The sequence below is a fragment of the Sander lucioperca genome, chromosome 20 (assembly GCF_008315115.2).
Source record: "Sander lucioperca isolate FBNREF2018 chromosome 20, SLUC_FBN_1.2, whole genome shotgun sequence".
Taxonomy (NCBI): Eukaryota; Metazoa; Chordata; class Actinopteri; order Perciformes; family Percidae; genus Sander; species Sander lucioperca.
Window position 1 is genome coordinate 8223683 of NC_050192.1, and position 26437 is coordinate 8250119.

At 39.1% G+C, this 26437-nt stretch overlaps 3 protein-coding genes, 1 long non-coding RNA gene and 1 pseudogene across 5 annotated transcripts in view; 1 reads left to right on the plus strand and 4 right to left on the minus strand.

Moving 5' to 3' along the window:
* The window catches only part of apaf1 (apoptotic peptidase activating factor 1), a 43480-nt gene extending 40300 nt beyond the window's left edge, over nt 1–3180 (minus strand). For both annotated transcript variants that reach the window (XM_031313342.2, XM_031313341.2), the window contains exons 1-3: nt 3001–3180; nt 1742–1923; nt 232–421 (exon numbers count right to left, since the gene is read on the minus strand). In XM_031313342.2, coding sequence (XP_031169202.1) covers nt 232–421; nt 1742–1885 — 334 coding nt within the window. In that variant the 5' untranslated portion in view covers nt 1886–1923; nt 3001–3180. The remainder of the gene's footprint in view (nt 1–231; nt 422–1741; nt 1924–3000) is intronic.
* A 904-nt stretch (nt 3181–4084) lies between these two features.
* tcp11l2 (t-complex 11, testis-specific-like 2) lies at nt 4085–13745 on the minus strand. The gene is made up of 10 exons (XM_031313502.2): nt 13481–13745; nt 10026–10195; nt 9393–9525; nt 7709–7829; nt 7223–7446; nt 6932–7068; nt 6577–6761; nt 5954–6135; nt 5629–5801; nt 4085–5409 (listed from the first exon to the last, which is right to left on the minus strand). The coding sequence occupies exons 1-10, from the start codon at nt 13483–13485 to the stop codon at nt 5147–5149; spliced, it is 1593 nt and encodes a 530-aa protein (XP_031169362.1). The 5' UTR covers nt 13486–13745; the 3' UTR covers nt 4085–5146.
* On the minus strand, nt 10204–13474 carry LOC116060090. The gene is made up of 3 exons (XR_004107438.2): nt 11770–13474; nt 11295–11300; nt 10204–11032 (listed from the first exon to the last, which is right to left on the minus strand). It is a non-coding gene; the product is annotated as an uncharacterized LOC116060090 (long non-coding RNA).
* Nucleotides 13746–15149: 1404 nt separating the features above from the next.
* Nucleotides 15150–16546, minus strand: LOC116060129 (annotated as a pseudogene).
* A 3698-nt stretch (nt 16547–20244) lies between these two features.
* On the plus strand, nt 20245–26316 carry depdc4 (DEP domain containing 4). The gene is made up of 9 exons (XM_031313621.2): nt 20245–20367; nt 22070–22499; nt 22684–22838; nt 22959–23154; nt 23405–23655; nt 23844–23986; nt 24146–24271; nt 24481–24559; nt 24717–26316. The coding sequence occupies exons 1-9, from the start codon at nt 20292–20294 to the stop codon at nt 24914–24916; spliced, it is 1656 nt and encodes a 551-aa protein (XP_031169481.1). The 5' UTR covers nt 20245–20291; the 3' UTR covers nt 24917–26316.
* The last annotated feature ends 121 nt before the right edge of the window (nt 26317–26437 follow it).

Consider the following 26437-nt stretch of genomic DNA (forward strand, 5'->3'; position numbering starts at 1 on the left):
CCTTCCAAGTGCCAAAATGACACTTTAAAGAATTTAATATTGAGCTTTCAAGATGATGTACTGTATTGAGCTACTGTAGTAACCCAACAATTCTGACCCAAATAGCGCATGCAACCGATAGTCACTGCACATAAATGTTTCTTCCATTAACACTCAAAGACTCCCAAGCACTGACAGCACAACCTCCATTCTCACCACTTGGTGAAAACACCCAAAGCTCCTTTTTCTCACCATAAGATGTGCAGCCATCAGAGGAGCTTTTATATGCACCGGGTAACGTCTGCGGTAGGTCATCATGTAGCAGATTGGCCAAATCACCGTATGTCTCCTTGACCAGGGCATTGTAGAAGGAGATGTAGCCACGGTTGTCCTTCCTAAGCAACAGCTCCAGCAGGGCCACAGCCTGATCCTTCCTGGTGGGCTGGACACACACACACGAGAGAGAGAGAGAGAGAGAGAGAGAGAGAGAGAGAGAGAGAGAGAGAGAGAGAGAGAGAGAGAGAAATGAGACGTGGACTTCATAACATGCATTTTACATGCTGCTATTTAGAAGATTCTCATATGAGCTAATGAAAACATCTACGAGTTTTTAAAGGCATATGCATGTTTTTTAACAGTCACAATGTATAAAAATAAATGAAACCCACCATGTCATACAATAAAAGCATGACATTTTCTAATGTTGCTCAAGTCAAAATAAGCCATTGATAGTCATAGACAATAAACATACGCAGTTACAGTCAGGAGTAGGAGGTGCAAAGGTCAGACCCACAGAGAGTAGATAAGATATACATCGGATTCTTGGTGCTAAAATCAAAGACCGGGGTGAAGATAAAAAGAGTGTGTTTCAGTCTTTCAGTGTGTCCCTCAGCATAGTCTCACTTTGCCAGACCATCCACACGCTGCAGAGCGGAGGAGGGTCTGGCTAGTCCACATAGCATTCCGGGATGGGAGAAAAACGTACTCTGGTTTATTGGCATTTCTTTAAACCAATCACAACTGTCATGGGCGGCGCTAAGCTCCGCACGGAGCCGCTGTAAAATAGTCGTGCGAGAGAAAACTCAGATTGGACCGATAGTCTAGCTAGCTGTCTGGATTTAGCCTGCAGAGAACTGAGGAGCAGTTAACCATAGTCCTCATAAATCCACCGGAGTTTAAAATTCCAACACAAAGAAAGCGGAAGGAAACGGACATACATGCATCCGGCGGAATTTCCTGTGGCACCGGAGCAATCCCGGAAGTGGTACGTCAAGGATATAGACTTCCCTCAGCATAACCAAAAATAATCTGCTCAACTGTCATTCTGTAAAAAAAGAGCCAGCTAATTGCTGAAAGACTCTAAGGGCAACAAGTGAAAAGGAAGGTGAGGAGTTTTGTCTTGAACAACCCTGAAATCCTGGACATTAATTGTGAAGATAAAGTGGGAAAATGTAAACGGAGTGAATCAGGAGGACGGTGACTCACTATATGGACAATGTCAAAGTCCAAGAGGAGGAAAGGAGAGCAAGATTGCATAAAAATTGATTACTCAAATAACAGTGGGCAAACGCAAAACAATTTTTCAACCGAATAAACCTGGGACAAAAGCTGTATGTTGATCATATTTGGTGGCAAACGTGTGTCAGTTTTGAAAAATATCAGGAACAAAAAGCAGCAACATAGAAAAAAACATGATAAATAACAATGGTTTCAAATTATGAATAATTTCCCCTTCACCTTCTCAGCTTGAGCAGAGACTCACCTTGTTACTGATTCTCTCCTCCTCATCCACAGTCAGCACACCATCACTGATCATATGGTCCATCAGGTAGGAGGGCTTTATGTCCTGCTCCAGTCTGTGGCGAAAGCGCAGCAGACAGCTCCGTGCCCCTTCCTCCAACGCCATCTCTGCACAACACGGCCACCATGCAGGATCCTGGTACACTGCAAATTAATGGAGGAGATACCTGGAAGTTTGATAAACTTCAGTGATATACACACAACATAGCCAAAAGTATGTGGACACCAAAACATTACAGCCATGTATAATTGTTACATTTCATTCCAAAACTATGGTATGTACAGTAATATATCCATAACAGCCTCTATACTCTTCTGGGAAGACTTTTCACAAGATTTTGGAAATTGGCTGCAAAGATTTTCTCCCATTCAGCCACAAGATAATTTGCAACTGTCACAGTAACAAATAATAATGATGATGAAAATAATTGCAGACCTACATGACAAACAGCCTCAAAATACACAAAGTATGCAGACATTATTTATATAGTGTACTTGTGACCAGTGGTGAAATAAGTACTCTTACCATCGTAATACCACAGTGTATAAATACTCTGTTACAAGTAACAGTGATGCATTCAAAATGCTACTAAGGTAAAAGTGCAAAAGTATAAGCATCAAAATATACTTAAAGTACCAAAAGTCAATGTACTCATTATGCAGGATGTGCCATTTCAGTATAATGAAATGTAATGGAAATATGTAAGTAACGTACTTAAGTTTCCACCACTGATTCATGTGCCGCAAATAGAAATACAAGAAGAGGAAGCGGAAGATCCTAAAAGTGAAAATGCAAGAGCTTATCAGCTGTTCACAGAGTCCTTATCCCTTACCCATTACCTTTAGAGCTTAAGCAGTCTCCATATTATTTTGTTCTAAAGTAATAAAGTCAAAGTTTAGAAAGCTTACCGACCTGGCTATCGGTTAATTTATTATGAACAGCATGTAACTTTAGTATCATCAAAAGTGAGCTACTTTTACACAGCTCTGCAGTGTCACTGAATGTGAAAGTGAATATAAATACTGCACGTCAGGGCTAAAGTTACCTATGCTGACATACTATCGCGACCTTTCATCTTATCATTCACCTACGTTAGACTGACACACTGCTTATGTCAATAATTGTCACTATAAGTTTACTCACTCTGACCTAGCTAGCTAACGTTACTGAAAAATAAAACAAAGACAGTAACCACTAGTAGTTAACGGTTTGTTACTTACAAATGTCTTCTTTTCTTTGCCCTTTGCCGAGGAAGGTATTTGTTGAACTGTATATAGCTGTAAGTCACGTTTTAAAGAAGCTTATCAGTAAAAGAGGGCAATTTATTTCTCTGTTAACGTTGTACTACACGCCCAATTTTGAAAGAAGAGAGCTTCCTGATTCACAACAACAAAAACAACTGCCCCGGTGTGAAGCAGCCAATTGCGTGGCGAGATTTCAATCACGTGAATAGTGAAGTCATGCATTCACGATTCTGTAACTGGGCAAACTGATGCTGCTTTCATGGACTCCTCCTCTTCCCGGACATTAGTCCGTTCACTCATTAATACGTCTTTTTCGCATTACTTTAGCCATTTACTAATCTGTTAGTTTAACCAAAAGTAGTTGTGTACACCACTTCTTTTCTTCTGAATTTCTGATACTGCGTCAATGCTTTCCGTCTGCTAAATTTTACATTCGTTGGTAATCCAAAAGGTTTTCCAGTTTTGTTTGATACTCCTGAATTGCAAGATTTTCGGACTGCATTTTAAGGTAACATTACTGCCTAGTGACAGGAAGAGATGAGAGCATGTTTATTCCACAAGCACAATATAGGGATGCACTGATAACGCAAGTATAAGTAGCCATAAATAATTGTATATTGCTGTGAATAAATCAGCTTGTGGTCAGACTTGCAAAGCACTACTACTTTCTGAATATAAAGTCTAAATCAAAATCCACCCACTGTATCTCCATTTAAAGATATTAGTTAAATTTAATGAATTTGGTCCTTATTTTATCCCTAGGCTCTAAATCTCAAATGTTTTTCCAGTTTCTCATTTTGATTATAACTTCCCTCAAATAGTAGCATGTAATCAGGGATGTCCAAGGCAAAGAATGTTTTATTAAAATTCTGAATAGTTGATGTATTATGGTTTAATGTAGCTTTTTATTTCTATTTTGTTCTACACATGTAATAATTTTGAATAGCATTTGAACTAGCGAAAGACAATCATTAAGATAAAAGTATTTGAAAAAAGATGATTAAAAATAAACAATAAGATTAACAAATTTTCCTCAAAAAAAAAATGATGTGGTCAGTAGTCTTTTTGAAGTTTTATTATAATAACAGTGATAGAGAAGAGAACAACTTCCAACATTTTCATATAAACCTTTGTAAAAGAATGCATCTGCTTTTCTTTGTGCATCATTAGGCCCACTTTTGAGTTCAGCACCTTTCATTTCCCCAAAGGTTCTAACAGCCAACACAGCAATACTGTAACTACAGTACCTCAAAATGTAACAGAATCAACATAACAAGTATTCAACTGGCAGATAAGTAAAGTATATAACATACAAGTGACAAGTTACTCAAGTAAAAACTGAAAATGATTTAACCTCAACACAAAGCTACTCATGCAGACAAAGGTTGTTTCGAAGTCAAAATCCGAAACTTTTTTTTTTTTTTTTTCTTCCTTTTTTAAATTCCTTACTTAGTAATATCAGTGGATTAAAAAGAACACAGAACATTTCGTTTTCCAGCTGATAAAGTTAAAGGGAGAACAATCAAAAGGACTAATTCAATGGGAAAGGGGCGATCTTATGTTTTGCCTTAAGATGTTCAAAGGTGGTCATAGTTATAATATATAAAATATATACCTTAGAATTTAACAGTGATAAATAACTTGTTATACATAAGGAATCTGATATGCTACTTTTCTAAATATACACGCTTATTCCTTTTGCTTCATAAAGCTTACTGTATGCTTTATACATTCTAAGGTTCTGCCCTTCTCCCCCTGTGGACTACCTCCACAATAACAACAGTCTGACTACAAACAAATTTACAATGTAGGGGTCACCATAAGGTTCAGAAATGGATCACACTTACACTGGTTTGAAGCTGTAAATATTCACAAGAGAGCATATTTTAGAGCATTTATCACAAAGGATGCAGGTCACATTAAAGGTCTAATATATAGCGCCTACACTGCAGTGCCTTTACTGCTAAATGTAGTGATAAACTACATTTACAATACGATGAAGGTAACTCCAGTAGCCTGATAGCAGTTGTACTGCCTAGCTATGGTAATACCTCCTTAGCTTTAGCTATGTCTAGTAGACAAAATAAAAGACTCATTTGACTACACAAGCCAGAGTATGGTTTTAATTGGAGGTGATAGAGTCCTGAGTGGTGTCCTGAGGATGGTTTGCTGCTGGTGGGTTGCTGCTGAACATCAGCTTTCTTATTATATCTGCGTAGAAAGGTCCATAGACAGCCTTGTTGTAGTTAACCAGGGAGATGAACTTTGCTCCCATCAATGCTAGTTCAGGCTTGATAGCAGTCAAGCCAGCTGGTACTGTTTCAAGTTTGACCTGGGGTTTAGGATCACAGATGAGTGCCATGAAGTAGTGCTGCACACGATCCTCTGCACAGACACAAAGAGAATAAGAGAAAGGGAAATGACAGGCCAAACAAACCTTCACATCTGAGTAAAAAAAATGATTTGGGGTACTCTGCTAGACACTGACAATTTCACTCACAACAATACATATTCCTCTTCCAATTAAAATTATATGAAAACATCTTTACAGTCCTGCAAAAGGCTCAAATAAGCACACAGTCACTCCTGCTCACTCCATCTTACCAACGAGAGTGCGGATGGGATTGTCCTTCTGAGTGATGCTGCAGATCTGGCCTGTGAGGGTGCCCTGCAACGCTGGGGTCAGGGCAGGGTAGTTCCTCTCTGTTAAAGACTTGTTGATCTCACAGCAGATCTGAGCACTGACACCCTTTAGTGCCTCTTCTAGGTTAAAGCCCCTACAGAGAGGAGAAGAGAGGAGAGTTCTGGTTTGAGCTCCTAATTCACATGAAGTAGATAGCAAATAACCCATGATAATCAGTTGTATGTATGAATACATTGTGGATTTAAGATGGATTAAAAAAAAAAAGAAAAAAAAAAGTCAACTGACGGGCTATGCATCCCATCCAGCAACACACTAATCATCCTCTTCATGCGGTCAGACAGGGAGGGCAGATCCTGGATAGGCCCTCCAACTGTACTGTAGACAATGAGCAGGACTTCGTTCACAGCCTGATACTGCTGGAGCTGCCGCTGAATCTCTCGCAGACGTGTCTCATCCGTCATCCAGGTCTAGAGAAGAAGCAAAAGAAGAGACTTAAGAATAGTTTGACATTTTTGGAAATACACTTATTTGTCTTCTTAAATTAGATGAGAAGATGAATACTAGAGTCATGTCTATGCGCAAGTATGGAGCTGAGAGAAGATTGGCTTAGTTTAGAATAAAGACCGGAAACGGGCACAAACTGCTAGCCAGGTTCTGTCCAAAACTGAATCCACCTACCAGCACCTCTAAAGTGCACTATTTGGTAACCTCACACATTCATGTTAACAACGAGACTACGCAAAATCATGGCTTCCACCAAAAGATAATTACAGCAGGCAATGGCAATGCCCCGTAAAATAAAAAATAAAAAATAATATTTTAATATGTATATTTCACAACTAACACCTGATATACAAAAAAAAAGGTCATATCTGTTAGTTGCATATGCAAATTCAAAACACCGGCACCTCAGGCAGTGGACTCTTATCATAGTCCCATGTTAGGATGCTGAGAAAGGCAGTGTTGAGGATCTGAAAGGGCCCGGGCACCAGTCGCTGTCCTTTCCCTGGACCGTTGGGCTGTTCTTTGGGGATGGTGGTCGACAGCTCCTCCAGTGCTGACTTGATCCAAGAGGTGGTGTGCTCCAAAGCACCTTTATCACAGCAATACAGATTGAGGAGTTGGTTTCGTAATACTTTTTTCTGACAATTAACAGAATGTTATGAGTTTCTTCCACTGACCATATATCTGGCAACAGAAATAGTAAAAAAAAAAAATACAGTATTTAAAGCTATAGAGAAAATGGTGTCCTCGTTCACTCACTGGGTGTTTTGTCCAGGATGCTCTGAAACTTTTCCCTCTCGTATTCAACACCCTGCCTCTGCAGCACAGGCCTCAGATTGTCGATTGTAAAGTTGACTGTGTCTGCCTTCATCAGGTCCAGCACACGGAAGACCTCCCTGGAGGGTAAAAATAAATAATAAAAGCCACTGTGATTGAATTGCTTCTTATAAAATAGCTAAATAGGAAAACTCATGTTTTTCTCTCAGACTGACAATACAATATCTGGTCATAATCAATTCAAAAGCTTTAAAACGCCATGTGTGTATTTACCTGAACAGTGTCACTTTGTTATCGGAGCTTTCACGGAGCTTCTTGATTTCCTCATCTCTGGCTGGTGCACACATCTTGCCCATGGTGGTGATAATGTAAGAGGCAAGCCCCTGGATGTCTACAGCATTGTTCTCAGCCTGCTGACGAATCAGATCCATGTCCAGCACCTCCATAATCTGGGTCCGCATTCGATTGGCACCCGGATTAAGAAATGACAGTAATATCTGTCCAAAGAGGAAAATGATAGAAAGCATGATTTAGAACTTTATTAATAAGTGATGTTGCTCAATCGTTGCCGTTTTTCTACATATACCAGTCACAAAAGGAGAAGACGGAGATATCGAGAAGCAGTTACAAAAGGATCTTTAATATGTAAGAGGACTGCTATATAGATCATGCTGCAAATAAATGTATGGACAAATCTGAGAAATAAAGTCATTTCTACAGATCCAGTGAAGCTGTAAACATCACATTGTGTGTGCTGACCTCTCTGATCTCCTCCAATAATCTGATGGCTTGCCCATACTCAGGTGGGTCGTCGTTCAGCTCCGACTCCAGGATGTCCCAGAAGGCCTTGTGGACAATATCTCTAACTATCTTCCATAAACTAAAAAAAAAAGAAAATTGAGGATTTAGATTAGCTGAGTATATAATCTGTCAGGAAAATGGCCATTTCTGAAATGGGCTTTGGTAGGGATGATGCACAAGGTACTAAATAACAGAGATAGATCTCCTAATAAATTTTTTTTTTTTAAAAAACACAGCATCAATCTTTTTGTTGAGCATTGAAAATATAATCTTATCTGCTGCTGTCCACTCTTCAATAAATAAATTCTCCTCCTTTCCTTTGCTCCCCTGATCTCTAATGTCTGTCCTCTTCACTCGCATGTTCAGTTCAGTGTTGTGCTTAAGATAAACCGAGACAGATGTCAATGAACACAGTAGAAACGGTGAAGTATGGTGTACGCATCATTTCTCATTCGTCTCTTTACTATAAAATGCAATCCAGATCCAAATTTATTATAAGATATATTTATCAAAAGGTTGTCTCTCTATCTGATTTCTACAATTGTATTGATCAATACGCTTAAACATTAGGTACTTCTTTTTATTAGATATGGGGACTAAACTATTGACATAATTTGAGTAAATTCACCTTGTCTTTAACTGAAGTCATTAGAATGCCCTTTACTTTGAAGTAGCAATAACCTTTACAGGCAGTGTAACAATGGCTGGACATTTTAGGTATTAGTAGAGAAGCCCCTATATACTGTAAATGTACATCATGTCCCTAGTTTATTTAAACTGCAGTTCCTCTTTGTTGATGCAGTTTGTCTGAGCTGTTCTTAATAATTTGTCACCGTTTTTGTCATTCACCTTCAGTTGGGCACAAATAATGGCATCTCTTTGGATTTCCGCCGTCTCTTGTTCCTTTGAAAACTCACATATCAGTTTCACACATTTCACACATAGTTGCTGTTGTGTGTGAATGGTTCAGGAAGTGGTTCGAATCTACACCAGTTTTATTATACATCCATGATATACAGTACACAAGCAAGTTCACTGCCCTCTGCCCAGGTAAACCACTGCCACTTTCCAGTTTTAGAATACTAACATTGCCCCTCCTGCCATTATTGTATTATGACCAAAGGTTTTACACACATTTGATAGCCAAATTCCTCTCAAGGAAATTAGTTCAATATACAGTTATGTTATACAATAATTATATACCACCAGGAAATACACTATATTTATATAAATTAATTATGTGGAAATTTATTTTTTTCTTCATTGCCATTTCTAAGCCTTTACTGGCACAAAATACAGTTTCACAGATAAAATTAGATCATCAGTAATATATCTGCCTGTTTTACATTCTTTGACCAACAGGTGGTACTGTGAGCCCATGAAGCCTCGAGAAATTAACCTTTTTGCGAACCAATTGGCTGGAAAGCTTCAGCGTTTCATGGGGCTTCATCTCGCCATCACTAGTGAATAGTACAAAGCAACGGCAAGTATAAATACTATAAAACCTGACATTTGTAATCAAAGCTCAGGTCCACTTTTATGTTTTTGTAAAGCCCCTAGCTGACAAACTGCGTTTAGGTTCACTGATAAGCCACAAAACATGATCAGGGTGTGACCAAATGGAGAACTTTTCACAACATACCTGTCCTGAGGCAGGCTTTTCGGCTCCAGACAGAAGTTGCCGTTCACAATCATCTCATGGGCAAGGCTGAGATTGGACAGGTCTCTGGCAGAATCCATGACCACATCCAGGGTTAAGGTTTTGGGTGGGCTTGCTGTGGGAACCAAATATTGAACTTTGTAAATGAACATGAATGAACACACATGAACACAATGAAAATGAGCTTAAACAAAAAATGTGGGAGCATAAAATTGGCCGTTGAAGTTGCATGATGAGAATGGTGAAGTTAATAAATCCTGTGATTGTGGATATAATACAGGCTCTGAAACATAAACTACAACAATGCTTCTGCTTAAAATTGCTTTGTTAGATCTCATTGCTTTCCTTAATAACGTTTTTTAATTGGTTTACCCCATCTTAGGCTTGTAGTGAAGCCTAAATGTTTTTTAACACCCTTGGAAGCCCTGGAACATTATCAGTACAAACTAAATGGAATTATAAATATTAATTGTCAAAGCGCAGTCTGAGTCAGTGCAAAAACCAAACCAACTAACAGGCCTTTCCCGAGAAAGGAAAACCAGCATGGACATGAAAAGTCAGAGGTTGTCTACTGAGCTTATGGAAAGACCAGAAAAGGTGAGGTGGCAAACTTACAGGAAGGTGTGCTATGCTTGCTGGAGCAGTCGCTAGTGAAGCTTTCACGGTTGCTGGTCGACGTCATGCTATCACAGCGCTCCGACAACGACTCCACATCACTGCCTTGATCCTCACCGCTGGATGTGGATGCAGGTCGCTCATCATTTAGAGGCATCTTAGGGATATAGCTGCACATGAGAAGTTGGTTACAACCCTTATCTTGTTAGCTATAACTTCAGCAGAATGGGTTTCTTAAAATTTATTCCAAGTGAACGTGTTCAGCACATCACAAGTTAATGGATTTCTTACTACCTTCAAAAGAAACACAGGAACAGGTTTAGAATTTTAAGTGAAAGGTAATCATTCCTCCTTTGAGTGGAAGCTGCTCTGAAAAAATAGGCTTGAGGCTGAGAGCCAAAGACAGAGCACAGATGCACAGAGACAGACTAACGCATGGTGGTTTTGGTCTTTTCATGGCATTTACTGAGAAAAACAAAATGTTCCATGGTTGGTTTAAACATTAAGTTGTTAAATTGTAATAATTTACCGGTTGGTCGGCCAGCTGGTTAGCTAGCTAGCTTGCTTGCTAGGGTCTCAGTCTAGCGCCAACCACGGTGCAGAGAATGAGGGAGAGAGGTCTACGGTCTCTAAGTTTTACGGTATAGTGCACTATTTTATTAGTTTATTTCAGTGTGTAGGTATGTCAATCTTTTAAAAGACATGTTTATGTTGAAATAAATATACCTGTACAAGTAGTTATGCATCTCGTTGTACATTTCCCCTTTTTAATGGAAATAATGTGCAAAAATAAATTAGTTTGAACTTGTGTTTTTTTAAGAAGGAATATTCGTCAGTATAATACAGGAATATTTATAGGAATAGGAAACGTCCTTTTTGGCTTATTTTGACAGCCCTATCGTGTATTGGATTGATCATATAAGATGAAAATGAATGTGTGTGCTCTCTCAACTTTAGGCCTTTGCTTGCTTTACTCACTTCCGTTTTTGTTTTTGTGCACTAAATCGCTTAAGCTGAACAGCCAATCAAGAGTGATTCCTCTCACTGACACTGATACGCTCTGCAGAAAAAATTCCAATGAGGGTCGACGATGCGGGACAAACTGGCTGTATGAAGTATAGTTTCTGAAAAGCTAAAATGAAGCTCAAAGTGGGCAGCTCCCAATGGCTCTGGCAGTCACCATGTTGGCAGTGCCGGACAACAGCTTATCCAAAAATGGGCAAAGAGGTGGAGCGTGGATGGAGCTGAGGCGGGCTGAATGAATCCTACGCTTGCCTACTGAAAGACAGCAGCCCACCTGTCACTCAAAGCGGCACGTCCTTAATCATGCAGAACTTTAAGCTTGAATATAATTTAACTGGGTGAGTTATGAAAAAATATGTAGTTGTCAAGAATGGGGAAATTATCTATACAAACCAAAAAAGTACAGCGGTAAAGTTACTGTAAAGTTGGGCATTTTAACATGGGAGTCAGCCTCATGTGGCCACTTGATGAACTACAATTTGTTGCACTTCTGCATTGGCTTCATTTTTAGGCACCAGAGGTTGCAGCTTGGGGACACACCGCAAAAAACTAGGGCGATGGGCACTCATCGTCGGCCCAACTTTGGCCAATGGCCGACTGTCTCCCTGGTGTGTCAGCACCATTAGAGGGAGAAAGAGTGTGTGGCTGTCAGTGAGCGAGAGAGCATTCAATAGCGTGCATGCAATAGTTGCTGTTGCCAGGGTAGTTAACAGATTGTAACAAAAACACGAGTCACACTCAATAAAAAACAGATTGCGGGCCAGTCTCCATGGAAACAGAGATAGCTGCCTTTTGTATCAACTTCTTGTTAAACTCGATAATAGTACATTATGTAATTCTTTGGAAAAACACCTGATGATTCAGTGTCCCTGAGTTAAGTGTTTACTGCCACAGACGTCTACAACACTATCCAAAGTCAGGACACAAACGGAACCCTTTTCCATAACTAGGTTTAAACAAAAGCTTGTATTCCTTGAGGACAAAAGGGACACTGTGTCCAGGCCTGTCTGAGATCAATTGTGTCTCCAGGGCAACATGGGACAACAGAGGGCTTCTCAACCGGCAGAACGATCCTGTTACACCGGTTTATATGTTGTCTGTCTGCCACACAAATAAAAAAAACACATAGCATAAGAAAGAAAGGTACTATTTGTAAGAAAAACACAAGCTAAAGCCAAACTACACCATATAACTTGTGTACATGTTATCAAAACAAACAAACAAATCACCACACTTGGCTAAATAAAAACCTCACAATGTATCTTGACTACTGTAACACCCTTAATTTAGTAGGCCTCTGCTTTTCTAATATTATCTGCCAGCACTGTATAAGACATAGTGCACAGGGTGACCCTTGGGTGTTCCTGTCCCTGGTCATAGTTATCTCCTGCCAAAAATGAATGCACACTCCCTCGCTGCACTTTTGGTTTAAAGATAGCTCAAGGGGTGGGGGGTGGGGGGTGGGTGTAGGGAGTGTGTGACTTATATGTATCCCCCGCTGTGCAACTCATTCATTACATCATCTGCTAGACTTGACAGCTAGGTCACAGCTACGCAGCAGGCCAATTTTCAGAGATTATCTAGAGTGATGGGAGCAGTACAGTCCAGAAAACTGATTATGGATTAGGTCTGTCATCTGCTGCTTCATTATAAGAAATATTCTGAATAATAGCTAAAAGATAAAACCTAAACATTTGACATGTGATTTAAAAAGACCAACAATTAGAATGGTTTTGACTGATTTGAAATATACTGTTAATTGTAGACTGCATTTCGATGGATAGAGGGATCTTCAGGGATCCAGATTCGACTGCAGTGTAATGTAAACAAAGCAAAGGATCAGGGAGGCTGGGCTAACTACACGGGGAGTCTCGTTATTGGCTGCAGCTCCCTGTCCCTCATTTCTACATGGAAAATCTTTGGTTACATTGCTGTGCACGTGGAAAGAAAAAAAAATATCCACACACACGTTAGAAGTGGGTGACACGTGATCTGAGCAGCGCAGACCATAACAATAACTTCATGTAGCCAACATTTAATGCAGTAGCATATATTTTATGCATATGCCCACGCCAGAATCCGAACAAAACGTACAGTAAGACAACATGCATTACGCCCTTACTGCAAAAGACATTTTGTAGACCGTCAAAGTCGTCACTGCTTATATTATGGCATTGTTTACATGACAGTCTTTGTTACTTGATCAAATGCCCAGGCTATAACGGCCGTATATAAACCATGAAAATGGTAAATTTTATATAGCAGCTATACGTTGACATTGGCATTGTCGTGATAGTTGGAACCTTCGACGACTGTACTCAAGTTTCCGCTCCACAACAAAACCAAAATGGACGTAGTAGTTGCGAACAGAACCAGCCGAATGATTCGCAATTTCAAATAGAGTAAAATGTGTTAACAAACGCGACTTTTACCTCATTCAAGTCTCCGGAAAAGGAGACTGATACCAAAAATAGCTCAACTCTGAAGAGAAGATTCGTCGTCGTCGTCCTGTGAAATTGCTCTCTGTTTAAAGGTCTTTAGTTACCCCAGCTGGCTTTAAGGACAAAAAGACGAAACCATGCGATACATAGGGGCAATCAACAGACGACTAAAGGCGAACACAAGGTTTATGATTAAAGAAAAGATTAAAGAAGTCTTTCGATTAAAGTATACGTTTTAAACTGGTATACATAAAACTAAATGCACACATTTAGCTAAGGCAAATTTATATAACATTCTTCACTATGTCCCTCTTGGTAGAAATGGTACGCTCTGCTTTTCTTCACGTGGGTCGTCTTGTTTACGGATGTGACCTCAGTGTGTTTACAGAAGTGTATGTTATTGTAATAGGGACTCAGGTTCACTTAATAGGCTACATCCACGGGACTCACTCCATGGAGTTACCCCGCATTTGAAGTAAATCCCCCCAAAGTAAATTTTTCGGGTTAAGACTTATTATCAGGACAGCTGAAAGTAAATGACTGGTTATAACAATAATTTGCACTACATGTTGCATTTACGTGGTATAGCTTATTTGAAGCTACTTCTATGTGATTCTTGCTGTTGCTGTTTGTACCTTCATGGTTGAATACACTTGTCGGAAGTCGCTTTGGACAAAAGCGTCAGCCACATGAAATGTAATATTATGGGGGAAGATGGAGACTTTGAGCTGTTACCGGCGGCCACTAGATGGATGCATTAAGATGCTTCTTTGTGGATACAAACCAACGTGCTGCTCATATCTTAATCATAATCGTTTCTTTTATTTCACGTCACAATATTTACATGTGTTTAAATGATTCTTCTGAGATATCAGAGTGCATCCTATTGCGGGTTTACGGTTTAGTTTAATTTATATAAAATAATAAAAAGGCCATTTTAAAAAATATTCCTGCCAGACTTTTGCTCATGGAGGTCAATTGTGTTCACAGTAAGCTTTGACAAATGTAGTTCTTCTTAAAATTCCTTACAAAACATGACATTTTGTTACAAAACAATAAATAAAATAAAGGAAAAAAACTGGTACAATATTGTTTCTGCAGATTGAATTTATTGTTCTTTTTGTTCTTTATTGGTCTCTTAATACATCCATGGTCAGAACTTGCAGAATGGGCGAGGGAACCATGGGAATCTATTTAAAAGAGAATTCATGCTGGAAGAGAACCTGCCTAATGATGTATATTTCTGTCAATAGAAACAAACCTGGCTTTCAGCATTAGTTAAAATATAATTAATAATGTCAATTTTAATTTATAATATTATTATTATTATTATTATTATTATTTATATACAATCACATGAATAAATGGCATTCATTTCCAATCAAATATTGACCATTGAGTTGAAATTTCTGATATCAAATAAGTGACAGTTTATGAGAAATTAAATTCTTTATTTAAAGCTGCTAGTACAGTGCCTGTTCAAAATGTGCCTGTTTGGCCCGATTGCTTGGCCTGTGATATTGCTGCTTGTAGCTTTCTCCAGAACCATTGTATCCCAAAATTAGTTACAGAAGGGCCCCAAAGCACTTAATATACAAACACACTGTACAGCCTACTACTGACCTACTGTGTACTTCTCCAATCCAAGGCTACTACAACATCTTAACCCCAGTACCATTTGTTAAGATCATGAAAAGCTTGGTACTCTCTGTGGTTTTGTAAGTAACTACAAGTTTTGCAAGTATGTTCTTTTCCAAACCAAGACAATTTAACTTTAAACCTACCTATCCAGTTAAAGTATCTAATGTACTCTGTAATAATTAATGAATTATTTTGGTCAAGGTAAAGTAGCTTCTCTGCTAGCTCCTTTGCAGTAGAAAAGTCATTGACATGAATGAAAGAATCAGCTGGGATATGGTCCTCATAATTTTGTCTTGAAGGGCCCAGAACTATTGGTACACTTTCCTTCATCATTGGCAGGTATAACTTCTCTGTGATATAGTCCTTGTAGACAGAGTTCTCAAAGGAGAGGTAGAATTTACAACTAGAAACTATCTTTGAATATTGGTCGCTTATATGTCGGCCAAAGGCATTTCCATAAAAATGAATCTTGATGTGTTTCTTCAGTTCATTGTAAACTTAACTCTCTCGTACTGCATGTTCCAATTACTCACAATTCAACACACCAACTTTTCCTTTGCTGGCAGTTTGAATGTCTCATCTTCAGATGTCACTGGCACCAGATACCCATAAGGCACTGGGATATTTGAATTGAGGCGATAATTGCATGTCAAGTTGAATAAGTCATTATGTTTAGGGATTGGAGCGGAGTTTGCAGGTGACTCCATATTTGACCATACCTATTTCTGAAAATGAGGATGGGGCTCTTTCGGAAAGTCTCCTAGATTTCCATGAATGTCCCTGTGGTGGAAGAGAACCCCGTGGGCTTTATGGTAAAGTGTCTTGTCATCTGTCAAGTGGCATCTTGTGATATGGAAAGTATTGCAGCTGAGATCATATCTGGCGCCAAATGGCCACATCCAGATCAATACAATAGTGTCAGGCTCAGCGTCCACTGCTGCTGCCTGCTGGATCTTCTGGCGGTCATTGTGATGTGGTTGTATGTGCAGCTCTGTGGAACAGTTTGGTTGTGAGTCCTGGGTCTGCGCTCTCGCCGCACACAAGACTGTAGGACAGAACTGACAGCCTTTCTCCATGTAAATGCCAAAATTGGGGAACTTGATGTCAGTCTTGTTGTACATGAAAAAAAGGCCTAGAAAACACAACACCAATAGACTTCTAACGGCAAATGGGTGCAGAGTCCACTGGCAGGCTGAGGAGGACATGGCTCACCCTTGGAGAGAAAATAGATCCATTGATTATAGACAATATATTTTATTGGACAATGAATTGAGTTATATGCAAATTATGTGCTATGGCAGTGATACTCAAAGTGGGGTCCGGGGACACCCAGGGGTCCTTGAAGGTGTTCCAGGGGGTCTCCAACAAATAGGGGAATCATTTATTTTCACTATAATTTCATCCATAAGCAACACAATGACAGATGTAATGGATTTTCTCATGAGTTTCATTAACTTTCTGTAATAAAACATCTAAAAGCAAATATTCTATGAGGTAGGGGACGCTGGGACAACATCTTATCAGATGGGGGTCCGTGGTCTAATTTGTGTCAGTTTAGGGGTCCTTGATGTGAAAAAGTTTGAGGACCACTGTGCTATGGTGGGACAATCCCTTATAGGTTGTTACTACCATTAATACCAAAAAAAATAATGTCACAAAGTCATTGTAATTCTGTTTCATTTTCTGGCACCAACATATTAAATTACCAGTACATTGATGGAGTGAAGTACATGTCTGAAAAGGGGTTTATGATGTAACGCATTACCTTATATTACAGGTTGGTCTGTTTCCCTAAATACACAAAGAGCCACCTGGTGATCTTATTGGACATTTTTCTTTGCCTTTTTTTAATTATATCTTGCTATATCCAACAGAGGTGGTCTCATTTACAAGCTGTTGCTCCCCATTCATCATCAAGGTTCAAGGTTATCTTTATTGTCCCACAGGGGAAATTTGGTTTGCAGCCAGGGTTCATTAACAACAATGGAAAACGTGTGTGAAATAGCAGATGGAAATTATAAAAAAGCAATCTATTCTATAATCTAGATCGGGAGTTTGCTGTAGCAGCAGCAGCAAACAACTGGAAACTTTTTACAATTTTTGTCTGCTATTTCACCACTAAATTCACTATTGAGACTTTTTTATGCGAGCAATTAACTGTGTAGAGTTTGAATATGGGCAGTTTTACAAACATTGATGCCCAACTGCACATTTTCTCCGATGTTGTCAGAAGCTTCAGTCTGACGGGACAGCCAGCTTCTTGGTGGCGGCCGGGATCGCCTCCCTGCTGGCCGGCCAGTGATGCTCAGACACCGCTGTCAGCTGGAAGTCTCTCAATAGAATCATGGACAAGTTTATTTTCTGAAAAATGGCTTGTTTTACGTTTGAACACATTGTCATCAATATTAACAAGGTTTAAAATGACCCATTTTTTCAAATTTGGATATCGTTTCAAAATCGGAAATCAAATGAACGAAAAAGTAGCCTACACGGGCTGTACAAAAGGCCGTCAATCAGGAGTGATTGTTGTGAGTACGTGTCGGAGAATAGCGCGGACACGCACCACCCGGAGAAAAAAGTGAGAGAAAGAAAAAGGAGAGGTCGCAGTTCGGACGATGACTACCTGGTTGAGATTGTGTGTGTGTGTGTGTGTGTCTGTGTGTGTGTGTGTCCTCGAGATCTGACAACACACAAACACACGTAGCAGAGCTACCCACACCCATGTTTGTACTGTTGCTTAATTAAATAAAACATCAAAAGAGAGAAGTTGTCTCCGTCCGTGTTTTAAACAGACACACCTGGGGCGAAGTTGGAAACCAGAATCAGCGTTAAATACAGTCCTAGTCCTCACTAACACAGGCCCAATTATAATATCTACATGAAAACTTCACTGTTGTTGCATGAAATGTGGTTTGTGTTTAGCCTACATCATCAGTTTCTATCATGTGAAATAAGAGGATAAGCCAGCCTGGTGGCCAAGCTGCAGACAGATGCTCCTCAACAGTGTGCTCCCCAGCAGTCAGCTCCCCCTGCTGTTCATAAGGTGCCTCTGCACCCCTTTCGTTTCGGACCCTCCCACCAGCCTTTGGGCCACGCCTCCTCATTTACATTGACATGTGTCAAGTCCAAATGAAAAGCCAATGTTAAATGTAAATTCAAAAGCCAAATATTAAATCCAAATGAAAAGCCAATGCTAAATTGAAATCGAAAAGCCAAATATTAAATCCAAATTAAAAGCCAATGTTAAATTGAAATTCAAAAGCCAAATATTAAATCCAAATGGAAAAGCCAAATGGAAAATTTAAAAAAAATACTAATATTTTTAATTTGATCAATAGAAAATTTAAAAAAAATATAATATTTTTAATTTGATCTCGCTTCGTTTTCTCTTTGGACTTTCAATTTCTCTTTGGACTTTCAAATTGAATTATGAATAAATATTTCCTCCATACAAGCAAGCTCATATTAACAATAATAAATTCAAGGGTATAGTAGTCATCAACAACAAACAGGAAACAGGAAAAATACTTTTATACTTTAATACTTACTTTTTAGTGTAAATGTAAAACTACATTCCGATTGACTCAAAAGAAGAAAAAAAAAAATAACGTGTTGCAATTAGACATGTAGTAAACTTTGTCATATTAGGCTAGATTTTTATTTTGTAAAAAATAATTTGACTTCCTTCATATGCCATATCTGAGTGGGTATTCTAATTATTTGTAGCTTCTTAGCCCTAACAGGCATTGATTCAAGTTGGCCTACTTAGCATGTACTTTAAAAAGATTTGCAAAGTTGATGAGATGTAATTTTGTTGGGTTCTCACGATTTATTTGGTGTTAACTGAATAACTGGTAGCCCCTAGAAGACATGCTGACTGAGAGAAGTGAAGCCCCGCCCCTATACTGCAGCTACACACAGTGGTCGCATTATTTTTCTTCTCAACTTACTAATAATTGTGCGGTCGCTAAAGAAGTGAAAGATCTTTAATAGTTTTGAAGCATAACGATGTATAGCCTAACCCTTTTCTGGAAAAAGAAGAATGGTGTGGAATTTTCCAGTGACTGAATGAAGTGACGGCATCCTTAAAGTAGCCTATAAGCTATTAGAAAAAACAAGCACAAAAGAGGCGCGACATGGCATTATAGAAGGAACTGGATGATACTATTATTAGAAAAGGAGATGACTTTTGACTGTAATTTATTTCCTTTTCTGTTGTGTCTTGTGACACATTCATTTGAAACGCCTCTTTTATTAAAACACTGAGTCAGGCTCTCATGAGTCATTATATTATGAGACACACACACACACACACACACACACACACACACACACACGTTTGCACAATTTACAAAAAGGCTAGAAATCGAAAAGTTTGAGCTCTTAAGGTTGCATCCACACACACACACGCGCGCGCGCGCGCGCGCACACACACACACACACACACACACACACACACACACACACACACACACACACACACACACACACACACAGCTGCCTTTTTTACATAGATCATTCCACATGAGATTTATCATACAATAATTTGCCTGAATTTATTTTGTTGGTTTTGAATTAAATAAGACGCATGCATGCCAACAAATAACCTACTTAGATGATCTGTAAACTGTTACAATGTATAGAAGAAGAAGAAGAAGAAGAAGAAGAAGAAGATGATGATGATGATGATGATGATGATGATGATGATGATGATGATGATGATGATGAAGAAGAAGAAGGTTTATAATATATATCTCTTAATACATCCATGGTTTATACTTGGAAAACACCAACTGGGCACTGCAGTCTGTGTGAGGAAAAGGAGGCGGTGGAGTCCTGATTTCATGCAGGAAATACAATCAAGAAAGAGGGCTCATGTTAGCAGGATTAGCCTACATTACTAACGTAGTAATACTATTTAGGACCGGTGGAAGTCAGGTTCAAAGATGTCCTTGAAAGTGGGGTTTCCGTAAATGGAAGGAAACATATATTTACATTTTTGAAAAGCACCGGACTACTTAGAAAATGACAATGAAATGAAACAATAGTATACCAGTAGGAGGCAGTAATGCAACGCATAGGATGCCAACTGCCGTAAGGTAAAACCCAAAAGAAGAAGTAGAAGAAGGAGAAGGTGTTTACGTCACACGGGCTGCTCGTGATGGCGGTTGATTTGACTCCGCGTTTTAGAAGGTTGAACAGCCAAACGAGGAGTTTTCGTGAAAATATACAGCACGGTAAGATATGAGTATTACCGCTAAATAAGTTTAAAGTTAGCGTGTCTCCCCTTGGTATAATTGCAAGCACACCATCAAAGCACAGATGTATAAGTAAAGGCTAAGGCGCTGGCGTCTAGCATTCACAGATTGCAAGCAAAAAGTCCTGCATTAAAAACGTCACAGCACGTTATCTTTTGCCAGTAAAGATTTAAACGTCTGGTTTACCTCAGGGAAAGTGTAATATGGAATTGTTATTACGGCTGCATTGATGTGTAATCAGCTTTTGACTGTTGTTGGTCGACGTGGAGCTATTTTTAACTAACTGTTACGTTACGACTCCCTAAAAGTAAAAGAACAAAACGAGGAAAGGTAAAGATAAAACACAGTTATTGAAGTAGGATGCAAGCAGCAACTTGCGGTTAAACCTAGATTAAATCCACGTTACATTAGAAAATAATGACGTTAGTGATAATAGACAAAAATATGATGATGCAACAAGACAACATTAAGCAGGAATAAGCAGTATTAACGTTTTTTTAAATTCAGTGGAATAGAAGTGTAAAGTAAAGTAGTAGACATGGTTATACTCAAGGAATGTACAAGTACCTGAACTTTGCACATACATTGAGGAAATCTTACTGTGACGTTGCATAGTTATATTTCATTACTGGTGTCCAGTAAAATGATGAATAAACTATAGGGCTGCAACTAACGATTATTTTCATAGTCGATTAATCTGTTGATTATTTTCTCGATTACTCGTTTGGTCTATAAAACGTCAGAAAATGGTGAAAAATGTGGATCAGTGTTTCCCAAACACTTAAGATGACGTCCTCAAATGTCTTGTTTTGTCCACAACTCAAATATATTCAGTTTACTGTCACAGAGGAGAGAACAAACTAGGAAATATTCACATTTAACAAGCTGGAATCAAAGAATTTTTACTTTTGTCTTAAAAAAATTACTCAAACCGACTAATCGATTTATCAAAATAGTTGGCGATTAATTTAAAAGTTGACAACTAATCGATTAATCTTTGCAGCTCTAATAAACTACACTTTTAACATTAACTGTTATTTTTTAACATACAGTAGAATAAGCATAATCTCAAATAAATATATGTGATAAGACTTTTTCACTGTTTTCCCTGTCACAAGTTGTTAGTAGAGATGGCCCGATACCATTTTTTGCTTCCCGATACCGATTCTGATACCTGAACTTGCGTATCTGCCGATACCGAGTACTGATCCGATACCAGTGTGTCATATATTTTATTATGTTTTAACAACTGTATACTACTATCCCTGTATGGATGTGATATTATTTCTATCTTTGTTGTCGGTCTGGCTCAGGTTAAACTCATTGTGAAACATGAACAAACACAAACAATGAATGCCACAGAACTTTATTTTATTATCCAGTTTGACAGTCAGTTAGAACACAAATAAACTACTTTAACGTAGATTTTCTTTAGGGCTTTATTACGTGGTATCGGATCGGTCGGTGCATAAACCCCAGTACTTCCCGATACCGGAACATCTGTAGTTGTTAGAGGTCTTATTTTCCACCATGCAGTATTTGCGCTTCATGGTCCCCTTTTAATTTTAGACGAAACATGTTTATTAGGAAATTGTATAAATCTGTTTTTTAAGACATGTAAATGGCTCTGGGATTTAACTTGTTTTGACCACTTTTCCTTTAACCCTATATCTCCTAATAGGTTTCTCGGGGCCCTTCGGTGCCACCCAGCTGTGGCACAACATCATCCAGGCCCTGCAAACCCAGGTGGAGGTGCGTCGCTGTAGAAGGCATCTACGCGTTCACGCCGAATGTTTCACAGGCTCAGACGCTGTGGATGCAGTCCTCAGTTATTTGATGCAGAATGTGGTGTTTTGCACAAGTGAAGTGTCTCGCCTCAAAGCTGCTCGACTCTGCCAGGCTCTGATGGAGGCCAAGGTGTTCGAACCAGTGGGTACCAAGCTGTTTTGCAGAGACAAAGAAGTGACCTTTGAGGACAGCACCTGCAGCCTTTACCGTTTCCTGGAATATAAAGCGTTAGCCAATTCTGCCATGAAGGAGTCCGATTGCCATAGTGACACAGAAAACATGCAACCAGAGGAACAGGGCATTAAGCGGAAGAAGAGCTCCAGGTTGGTTTTACTTTAAATCCCTAACTGACTCATTTTATTCAGTATAGAAGAACACGGCATTGAAATGTATCACTCAGATGCACAGCAGACATGGAGAAGCATAACTAAATGTGATATAATATTGATATTGGCATATATCTCTAGATAACATCTAATGAGTGATTAATCACCATTGTTGTTTCAGGAGGCTGAATGAACTGAGGACGATCTCTAATCCTCTTGCTGTTGGACCATCAGACAGGAGGGTTGAGAGGCTGCTGAGGACCATCAACCTGCGACCAACCTTGTCTCCAGCTTTAAACGCTACCCCCACTACTTCTGCCTTTCTGTCCAAAACTGGTAAGACTGAGCTCTTATTTGAGTCAGTATTTGCAAGTCCATGACTTGAGTCGTGAGTTTATTGTGGACTCAGATATTTTTCTCTCAAACATTATTTTTTACTCTTTCCTCCTTCCCTAGTGGTGGCTGAGGTTTGGAAGCAGCAGACACTGCTGCAGCTGCTGCAGATAGTAGAGCTGCCAATGCTGGACTGCATCCTGACCTCTCCTGCCAGGGTTCAGCTCCGTGCCTGCAGAGCTCCTCTGGCTACCCAGGACCTGGTTATCTCTAACACATGTCTGGAGAGAGAGCTGCCCAACACCCTAAATCTGCCCCAGTCAGTCCTCAGATTAATACTTCAAGCTTTTTTTGCATATTGGACATACAACTAGAATTATGTAAACTTATCCTGTTCCTCTGCATTTTCAAAAATTAACAGAGAAGGTTACTTCTGATTAGTAACCTTTTGTAGTTTTGATAGCAACAACAGTTTGTCCTTGTATTTCACCTCCCCTACAGTGACAGTAAAGAAACATGTTCTGTTTCATCACCCTTTTTTATTTTTTTTTTTATTTTTTATTTTTTAGGTTGGATGGGTGGCTGTCGGCAGCAGCAGACTGCTTGGAGCTCTTTCCCGACCAGCTGATCGTGGTTGCAGGGGAACAGCTCAGCCAACAAGGTGGCAATGCCTTTTCAGAAGATGACCAGGCAGAGCAGATGGCAAGCCAAAAGAGACTGCTCTTTGACACCATTGCCAAGTACTACAGTGGACAGGAAAAAGCTCCACTGCTCTCAGGACGCCACCTTGACATACATGCTGCAATTCTGAATTTGCTGGGTGAGACTTAATAAGGTTTAATGGGAATTTTGTGGTTTAATGTGGTTTGAATTTAGAGCGAGATTTGACAACCCATTCTGGCACAGTAGACATTAGATGATATGTGTGTGTACATGTAAAGCCATAAGTCACAGTGCCTCTGTGGCTTGTAATCCATGTCTTGACCACATTTTGTTTTTGTTTTCCAGATGAAGGGAAGTTGCAGGACGCCATCAAAGCATCTCAGTTGTGTTTTCGACTGCTGGAGACAAGTGTGAGAGATGAACTCAGGAGACTACTGGCCTTTATGGCCACAGCAGCTCGCCCAGATGCTTGCCGTCTTCAAAAACAGGTCCTTTTTCGCCAAACCAGCTTTGGTGTTCACAGCCCATGCTGTAGATTGTTCAACTGCTTTTTTTTTTAGATTCAAACAAGCTTTATTTTGTAGAGTTATATTGAAGGTTGGATCAATGGTCACTTATGTTAGACTTTCTGGTGTGTTTCCTTTCAGATTGATAACAGGGCCTTGGTCAGCCGTACTTTTCAGAGAGCAATTGTCCAGAATCATGAACTGACTCGATCCCAAAGTGAAACCCTGGTGCTGTTTTTCATGGACAAATGCGCTGAGCTCTTCAAGGTACACTTTATTTTTTTAATTCAGGTGTCACTTAGATGCTATTTTATAGACGGCGGAAAAGTTTCACACCACCTGAACTTCTTTGTAGAAAATGTAATTGAATCAAGTTTTATTAAGTTGCTACTTTGTCAGTATAGCAACAAAAAAACCCATTTGATTTAACATTTGTTTAAAATCCTTTGACTCTTTTTTTACTGTAATGAATACAGACTCCTATGTCCCTTATTGAAGCTGTGAGGAGAACACTGAGGACTATGCAGCAGGGAAAAGACCCTGACTCAATTGCCAGTAAGTCAACTACAACTAAATATGCACACATTGGCTGGCATTACATATTTCCCCATCATATGAAATAACATACATATACAGAAAATGTTTTGTATGTCCACTGTGCATTAATGCTCCAGTCAAAAACGAATGTCCTATTCCCCTCTGTGTGTTGCAGCGTTCACCTTCTGCCAGCAGGTGACGCCACAGGAGTACGAGGATCAGCGAGAGGCTACCACCCTGGAGAGCCTCAAACAGCTTCTTCATGACATTTCCTCCAGCAAAACCATACCTGTCAAGGAGAGGAGGAGCCTGCTCAAAGAGTTTGAAAAACATCACCCCGTGGTCTTCCTCCAGCATTTATCCAGCACCTTCTGAAACATACAACTGAAGGGTTATTGTACCACTGAAAAGCTAGTTTGCAGTGGTACAGCGCTTACACGGAAGAATGATAACTTAATGCACTTCATGGGTCAAATTTAACAATACAGCATGATAGCATGGCTTACAATTCCTTTAAGTCACAAGAGGCCTACAATAGTTGAGGTTTTATTTGTAGATATACTATTAAGTCGGCCTTGTTACAGCCCTGTAGCACTGGATGCATTGTCTATCTGATCGACGTTTAATTTTGATGAAGCATTTTGAGATATAACTCTGTCCAAGTCATAGGTTTGAATGGTTTTGCACTAGTTTATTAACAATGAAATAGCAATTCATCTATGATATCAGGTGCCTAAACGTGTGTAGACTGTGAGCCGTGGTGGCTTCAGCTGTTGGTAGCGGTTGGCATTTTGTGTAAAGTGAGGACACATATTTTAATTTTACATTAATGACATTGATTTGATGTTAAATAGATGAATAATGTTTAAAAAGGGCAATTGCTTTTGTGCACTAGATTGTCCTAGCAGTGCTGTAGAATACAGTATATGCAAAGTAAAAGGGATTACTGAAACTCTCGAGTTTGATCAGCCATTTAGTCAGCTGTTTTGAGGCTGCAATTCGTAAACCGCTTGTGCACTAATTGATGTACTTCTTGGTCCAGGTATTGATACTGTATTTGGATAAACGTATGTGTTATCATTAAGATCTGTTTAAGTTAGGGTGATTTGAGCTTTGGTAATGGAAGTGCGGTTTGCAGAAGTAATGCTGTGAGCTTTGATCAGGCATTAATATTTCTACATGTCAAACAAAGAACAACAATATTATGGCAGCCTTTTTGTTTTCAGTTTTACTGAAGCATACTCTAGTATGGTTAAGGAAAAATACTTGTAAACGCAACACTAATGTAGCTGAATAAAGTTGAATTCTAACTTTATTCTGTTAGAGATGACATATTTTTCTCTGATTTGTAAAATTAAGACTAATATGAAATGAAAGCAGTAAGGGTACACTAATGTATTAGGCTAACCATAGCTCAGGTTAATATAATTATTTTTAATTTTCAGGGGTTTTAAGCTTGTTTTTAGTGCCATATCTCTGTCAAATGTCTTAATTGTAACTTTTTAGGATTTTACTTGAATAATGGACATGATTCCTTTTACGAAAGATGTGCTAAATAATAAATTAATATTGTTTTAGGCTACTAATTTAATCTTTGGTTAAGCATGATGCCTCAGTTGGATTGTATTATTTTACTTTGTGAAGCCATGGCCATGTAAAAGTAATTTACAGTCAAATCTCATTTAAGTCAGCATCTTTTGTTCTTTACATACACTGAAATCATGTTAGATTGCACTTTATGATATGATGCTGAAATGTCTAATAAAGGTTTCATTGATGTTCTCTCAAACAAGACTTTGCTGTGATCTATTTTAGTGCATGTGTACTACTGGAGTCCAGCGATCCTTGACATGTGGTTGTATGGGGTCTGCTAACATATGACACACACACACACAC

Coding starts and splice junctions, on each gene's coding strand:
- tcp11l2 (XM_031313502.2), bottom strand. Junction 6,136..6,576: donor ATAAGAGTCCACTGCCTGAG/GTGCCGGTGTTT, acceptor CTTCTTCTCTAG/ACCTGGATGACGGATGAGAC. Junction 5,410..5,628: donor TCCCATCCGCACTCTCGTTG/GTAAGATGGAGT, acceptor GTGTCTGTGCAG/AGGATCGTGTGCAGCACTAC.
- depdc4 (XM_031313621.2), top strand. CDS start 20,292: ATGGCGGTTGATTTGACTCCGCGTTTTAGAAGGTTGAACAGCCAAACG. Junction 23,987..24,145: donor CTTGCCGTCTTCAAAAACAG/GTCCTTTTTCGC, acceptor GTTTCCTTTCAG/ATTGATAACAGGGCCTTGGT. Junction 24,560..24,716: donor AGACCCTGACTCAATTGCCA/GTAAGTCAACTA, acceptor TGTGTGTTGCAG/CGTTCACCTTCTGCCAGCAG.